Source organism: Phyllostomus discolor, chromosome 13 (genome assembly GCF_004126475.2).
Source record: "Phyllostomus discolor isolate MPI-MPIP mPhyDis1 chromosome 13, mPhyDis1.pri.v3, whole genome shotgun sequence".
NCBI lineage: Eukaryota > Metazoa > Chordata > Mammalia > Chiroptera > Phyllostomidae > Phyllostomus > Phyllostomus discolor.
The window spans coordinates 60,232,883-60,240,222 of NC_040915.2; the positions used below are offsets into that span (position 1 = coordinate 60,232,883).

Genomic DNA, 7,340 nt, shown 5'->3' on the forward strand with positions numbered 1-7,340 from the left:
CTTCCTGTGCTTTTCCAAACCCAAGGCTGGAATCCACCCTATTAGGGTGCCCTGCACATGAATGTAGCATTCAGGACCACTAGAACCTCATCCCATAGAACCTGATTGTGGAGGAAGGAGAAACTCCCAAGTTCCTGGGGAGGAAATGTTGGCATTGCTTGCAGTACACACTGAGCATTTCCTTGGGGTAATCCCAAACTCGCATGTCCCCTGGCAAGATGAGACAGAGACCTCAGGATGTGGCTGGGGTCTGTACATGCATTCACTTGGTTACTGCTCTCCAGGGTCATGCTCCTCCCTGGTTGGGGTGTAAGACACTCCAAACCCCTGGAAGAAGAGACCTTCTGCTCATTCACATGGAACTTGACTCCTTACTGACAAAAATGCCTCTAAGAAATCCGTCTCAGGTCCTCAAAAAGGTCGTGGAGCAAAGAGATCCCAGAGAACAGCTACATTTCAGAACCTGGCATTCCAGGGAGGCTCCTCAGCACATAGAGTGATCAGTCTTGTTGTTTGTTGCAGCTTGTTGTTTGTGGGGGTGGGGGCTTCTGGGCCTCATGCAGAGCAGACAGCAGCCTGGGGCCCAGACCCAGGCTGCCTCCATCACAGCTGCAGGTGAGGGTCTCAGGGGTGGGGCACAGCCTCCCACAGAGGTTTTGTATGAGCCTGTGTCACAGTGTTGGTGTTCGGCGGAGGGACCCATCTGACCGTCCTGGGTGAGTCTCTCCTTCCCCTCCTTCCCCACTCTCCCACACTTTTCTGCCATTTTCTGCTCTTTCTGCTCCTTCCTGGGTTTAGTCTCAGTCTATAGTCAAGCTTTCACCCAGGATCTCAAATCTTGGGACCCTGAGCTCCTCCTCTCCCTCTTCTTACTGTCCTGCTTGCCTCCATGGTCACTATCAGACCTTGTGCTCTGACCCCAGAGACAGAGGAATGGACAGATTGACTCATAGACTCTGCTTGACTGCCAGGGTCAGGATACATTCCTGATGCGCTGTGTCCTGAGATCCCTTTTGGGCCCTGGTGTAACAGATTTTTTGGAGAGGTATCCAGGGGTTCTCTTTCTAGGGGAAGACAAGACAAGTAGTCCTCAAGGGGTGACCACATGGAACCTTAGAAGGACCCTTCAACCCTCAAGGCCAAGGATAGAGTTCCACAGTTCAAAAGATAAGGGAGCATCCTCAGGGATGAGACTTCTGATCACATCCTGGGAAACTGCAGAAATGGATGGGGCCGACACACAGCTGCCATGTAGAGTCCTTGAGCATATTAGGACAGGAGAGCCCTGCAGGAGAGAGAACACAGAGGAGAGTGGAAGGTGCTGGAGGAAGGGTCATGCAATGACAGGGGATGAGGACAAGGTGGGCCTCGGTCTCTACAGGACAAACTTCACCCAAGGAAGGGCACACTGTATACCATGGGATGCTGGCTGCATGAACAGTGGGCTAAGTGTGCATGGGCTGTGACAAATGTACAAGGACAGAGACCTGAAGACAGACAGAAAGACTTCTCTTTGACTACCTAAGATCTGCCATGTCAAAGAAGGTCCAGGACAGAGAGATTTCAGAGGAAAAAGTGACCCTCTGAACAATGACCCTAAGTCCAGACACAGAAGGTTCACGTCAGAAATGTACAGAGACTGGCCCCAGAGGGACTCAGACAGCCCATATTATCTTCCCTGGGGACAAACAGAAGAACAAGCCCTGTCCGAATATCAGGCAAAGACACAGCCAAGAATGTGACTGTCAGTTGTCTCAGGGACAGAAGAAGAACCAAAAGACAGATGGTGGCAGTTGTCCAGTCTCCTGGTTTCTCAGGAAAACGGGGAGTTGCGTTAGAAACAGGGCAAACTTTTGCTCCTGACAAGGTTCCTCGGACCCGCAGTGGCCTCTAGACATCTGACCTCTTGACCCTCTCCTGCCCCACAGGTCAGCCCAAGTCCGCACCCTTGGTCACCCTGTTCCCGCCCTCCACTGACGAGCTCAGCAACAACAAGGCCACACTGGTGTGTCTGGTCAGTGACTTCTACCCGGGAGCCGTGACAGTGGCCTGGAAGGAAAATGGCAGCCCCGTCTCCCAGGGCGTGGAGACCACCAAGCCCTCCAAGCAGAGCAACAACAAGTATGCGGCCAGCAGCTACCTGAGCGTGTCAGCCAGCAAGTGGAAATCTGCCAGCCAGTACAGCTGCCAGGTGACCCACGAAGGCAGCACTGTGGAGAAGACAGTGGTCCCCTCGGAGTGTTCCTAGTACCTTCAGTCCCCACCCTTGGGACTGTATCCTTAAGGTCCTTCAGGATAATCTCCCTGCCCCAACATCCACTCTTCTCCCTGCACTTAATCAACTCTCAATAAATTTTTCTTATTGTCAACCAGATATTATACCCTCTGCTCATTTTTGTGTATGTACTTTGAACTCAAATCCAACTATCTCCAAAGGTGAATGCAATCCTTTTGACATTATGGGAAAAGAACCAGTGAAGGAGTCTTTATGTTTCTCTGAGGGGGGTTGCTCTTACCCACAAGTGCCCACAGAATCACAGAATGTTCCTGAACATAGGATGGCGTCGCACAACCCAGGAGAGCCCACCCTCCGCACCTTCCCTACTACTGCTTTTCTCCTATGGAACACGTTTATTCCCAAGACCCAGCTTCCTTGGTCTCCACAGACACCAAGAAGTTCCCTTCCCCAGAATCTTCAGTCTTCCCATTCACATGCCTTCCACTGCATCCTACCCACTCCAGAAACTTCTCATCTCATAGTCTAGGGCATTGCTCCTTCCTCAGCAACCCGCCCTCCTGCCTGCCTCATCTTGGACACTACCATGTGTCCTGTCCCTTTGACCCTCACTTTCACAGTCATTACAGAACCCTCAATCCCTGGACCCTGGTCACTCACATGCCCAGTGTTCCTGGGACCACCCCACTATGTGTGTCACAAGGTTTCCAGCTGTAGTCAGGGCCCATGGGAATCAGTGACCAGTTCTGCTCTCTTTCAACCCCTTGAAGGCTAGCCCACCACAGATCCCACCATAAGCACTAATGTCAGAGTATCCATGGGTGGCCAATGAGGCCACAAGTTTAAGGCCAAGAATATGATTCTGGGAATGAGCCATGAACATGTCTCTGAGCTAACTCACCTTCTCAGAGCCCTAGAATGGGACCTGAGAAGCCAGGAGATTATTGTCCTAGTAGCTGGCACAGGATGGGGTTCTCAGCTGTCATGCAGACTGAAGGACTGCACACACCACATGCACACACACATTCTCACTAACTCCCCATGCATGCACACACATAATATACACACAGTTGCCACTGCAAACATGGCCCCATAGATCATGTGTCCAGGACATGTATGGCATCCAGAACCTCTCTATGGGCCTCAGCTCTGCAGATGGCAACAGGCTCCATCACCCTCTGGGTTGTAAAGTGGACTTCTCATTTCTCCTACCTGACATTCCCAAGGAGCCGAGATACAGCTCCTTCTAGGACCATATGGTCCCTGGGATATAATGGGACACCAGACATTCCCTCGCATTCCCCTCCAATACTGGGGATGGATGGAAGGTTATCCCCCAAAGGAAGCAAAGTTTCAGGTGGGGAGATGACCATTCTCCCTCACCCTCTCACAGCCAGACTAGCCCCCATGACAAGGAGGCGGACTTTGGGCCTCCTGTGCAGCTGCAGGTGGGCCTGGGCAAGGTAGAAGGGTGACAGGAGGTTTATGTTCAAGGCTGTGTCACTGTGTGCTGTGTTCAACAGAGGGACCTATCCGACTGTCCTGGGTGAGTCTCTTCCTTTCTTTCTTCCTAGGAGTTGAGTGAAATTTAGGTCAGTTTTTCTCTTCTTTCCATCCAGCCTGGGCCTGGGGTCTGAATTGCTCTGACATTCTGTATTATTCACCCTTTTGTCTGCTCTTCTCAGCCCCTGGTGCCCTGTTTGGCTTCTGGGGCATGTGGTGAGGACAAGACAAGAGGATGCCAAGGACCCTGTCCTGCCCCTCCTCACTGTGACTCCAAGCTCTCCGGGGGACCTCCTCTTCTGGACTCTGAGTTTGATGGAGTTTCTCTTTTTCCTTGAGGGGAGTTTATTCTCACCCAGAAATGCCCAGAAAAATATTGCAGAAGAGAAGGTAGGGCAGAGGACCCAGGAGAGTTGTCCTGTGCACTTTCTCTCTGATGACTATTCTTTTGTTGTTGTTTTTTCTTTCAATTTTATTTTGTATTGGTTTCAGGTGTGTAGCTTAGGGTTTAGGCAACTGTATAATTCACATAGTGTTCCTTCAATATTTCCGGTACCCACTGGCACCATATGTAGTTATCACAACGTTATTGACTATATTCCCTATGCTTCACTTATACCCCTGTGACTATTTTGCAACTACCAGTCTATACTTCTTAATCCTTTCACCTTTTTCACCCACTCCCCTACCCGCCTCCCCTCTGGCTACCACCAATTCACTCTCTGCATCTCTGAGTCTGTTTCCATTTTGTTTATTTGTTTGTTTTTCTTTAGATTCCACATATAAGTGAATTCATATGGTATTTATCTTTCTCTGACTTATTTCACTGAGCATAATACCCTCCAGGGCCATCCATGTTGTCACAAGTCCTAAGATTTTATTCTTTTTTTATGGCCAAGTAATAGTCCATCATATATATGTACCACTGCTTTTTTATCCACTCATCTATTAATGGGCACCTGGGTTGCTTCCATAGGTTTGCTATTGTAAACAATGCTGCAATGAACATAGGGACGCGTATAGTTTTTTGAATTAGTGTTTTGGGTTTCTTCAGATAAATCCCAGAAGTGGAATCACTAGGTCATAAGACAGTTCCATTTTTAATTTTTTGAAGAAGCTTCATCCTCTTTTTCATGGGGCAGCACCAACCTGCAGTCCCACTTACAATATGTGAAGGTTCCCTTTTCTCCACATCCTCTCCAGCACTTGCTTGTTGATTTACTGATGATAGCCATTCTGACAGGTGTGAGGTGATATCTCATTGTGGTTTTAATTTGCATTTCTCTGACAATTAGTGACATTGAGCATCTTTTCATATGTCTATCAGCCATCTGTATGTTCTCTTTACAGAAGTATCTATTCAAGCCCTCTGCCTATTTTTAATTCGATTGTTTGTTTTTCTGGTGTTGGGTAGTGTGAGCTCTTTATAAATGTTTAATATTAACCCCTTATCAGATGTATCATTGGTGTATATGTTCTCCCATTTAGTAAGTTGTCTCTTTGTTTTGTTGATAGCTTCCTTTGCTGTGAAAAAACTTTTTTAGTCCCATTTGTTCATTTTTTTTATTTCCTTTCTTCAAGGAGATATATTGGAAAAATATTGCTGAGAGAAATGTCAGAGATTTTCTTCTAGGATTTTTATGGTTTTGAGTCTTACATTTACATCTTTAATCCATTTTGAATTTATTCTTATATATGGTGTAAGCAGGTAGTCTAGTTTCATATTTTTTGCAAGTATCTGTCAATTTTCCCAGCACCATCTCTTGAACAGACTGTCTTTACTCATTGTATGTTCTTGCTGTCTTTGTCAAATGTTAATTGACCATGTAGACATGGATTTATTTCTGGGCTCTCTATTCTGTGCCACTGATCTATATGTCTGTTTTTATGCCAATACTCTGCCATTTTGATTACTTTGGCCTTGTAATATAGTTTGATATCAAGTAGTACAATACCTCCAACTTTGTTCTTCTTTCTCAATATTGCTGAGCTTATTCAGGGTCTCGTGTGTGTGTGTGTGTGTGTGTGTGTGTGTGTGTGGTTCCATACAAATTTTGGGATAATTTGTTCTGGTTCTGCGAAATACACCATTGGTATTTTGATAGGAATTGCATTGAATCTATATAAATTGCCTTCTACAGTATGGACATTTTAATGATGTTAATTCTTCTTATCCATGAACACAGTATATGCTTCCCTTTATTTATATCTTCTTTGATTTCTTTCTTTAGTGCCTTATAATTTTCCAAGTACAGGTCTTTTACCTCCTTAGTTAAGTTTATTCCTACGCAATTGTAAGATACGGAAGTATCTTTTATGCAATTGTAAATGAGGTTTTCTTAGTTTCCCTTTCTGATAGTTCATTATTGGTATATAAAATTGCAACTTATTTCTGAATATTAATTTTGTATTCTTCTACTTTACTGAATTCATTGAGCAGTTCTAGTAGCTTTTTGGTGGAATCTTTAGGGTTCTTTATACACAGTATCATGTCATCTGTGAATAGTGATCATTTTACTTCCTCTTTTTCAACTTGGATGCCTTTTATTTCTTCTTCTGGTCTGATTGCTGTGGCTAGGACTTCCAGTACTGTGTTGAATAAGAGGGGTGAAAGCAGGCATCCCTGTCTTGTTCCTGATCTTGAGGGAAAGGCTTTTAGTTTTTCCCAGTTGAGTATGATGTCATCTGTGGGCTTGTCATATATGGCCATTATTATGTTGGGGTATATTCCCTCTAGTCCTCTTTGCTGAGAGTTTTTATCATAAATGGGTGCTGGGTTTTATCAAGTGCTTTTTCTGCATGTATTAATATGATCATGTGGTTTTTTTATTGCTATTCATTTTTGGCCCATGTCCAAATCCTATTGCATCCCAGTGGCCTCCAGGTTAATGTCTAAGCTCCCTTCTCTGGAATCCTGGAGCCTCACTGTCTGGGCCTGTGGGCAAGACAGCCTCTCCCCAAATAGGAGGAGAATCTGAACCCAGGACAGACAGATGCCCTGAGGAATGATAAGACCTCAAGGCTGATATCCAGCAGCACCAGGGAGCACAGCATTGGGGTGGTGAGCTATGAGGATGTGAGAACCCAAGGAGAAGTTGAGGCCAAAGAGAAGCCCAGAACTTCCATGATTAGGGTGCTGAGATTCTCCCTACAGATCAGTAGGACTCTCTCCTTTCCACCCACCCACTCACCCCATCTTCCCTGGCCCTGCTTCCTGCACCAATCAGCTCTCAATAAAATGTCCTCACTGAGTCAATCAGGAAACCACACTCCCTGCTCATTTATTTTGTCTCATATTTCATTTGCAACCTCTCATGTTCTGGGATGGGGTGGGAGAATCCTTGGCATCCAGTGGGAAAATGCCCTATGGGGAGAGGCGCACAGTCTTCCTAGGACACCTCACAGGAATCTCACCAGGATACAAGGAGTCTGGTTACCAATCAGTCCCTCTGCCCTCTTGGCTTCCCCCGGTTCCTCCTCCAGCCCACTCAGTCCCTCCTTCCTGGTCAGAGCTGGCCATGGCCAGTGACCTCCAGGTAAGCCCTCCCTATCTGCCATGGTCGGGACCCTTCCCTTCCACCCCTACCCCTCATGTCCTTTC

The 7,340-nt window shown here is 46.6% G+C and overlaps 1 long non-coding RNA gene and 1 gene segment (V, D, J or C); both read left to right on the plus strand.

Annotated features, from left to right (window-relative positions):
- The first annotated feature begins 557 nt into the window (after positions 1-557).
- Positions 558-2,368, plus strand: LOC114510207. The segment is given in 3 exon segments: positions 558-615; positions 678-716; positions 1,929-2,368. Coding segments are annotated over 3 exon segments (417 nt in total).
- Positions 2,369-3,744: 1,376 nt separating this feature from the next.
- On the plus strand, positions 3,745-7,003 carry LOC118497853. Its single transcript, XR_004900362.1, has 2 exons — positions 3,745-3,782; positions 6,614-7,003. It is a non-coding gene; the product is annotated as an uncharacterized LOC118497853 (long non-coding RNA).
- The last annotated feature ends 337 nt before the right edge of the window (positions 7,004-7,340 follow it).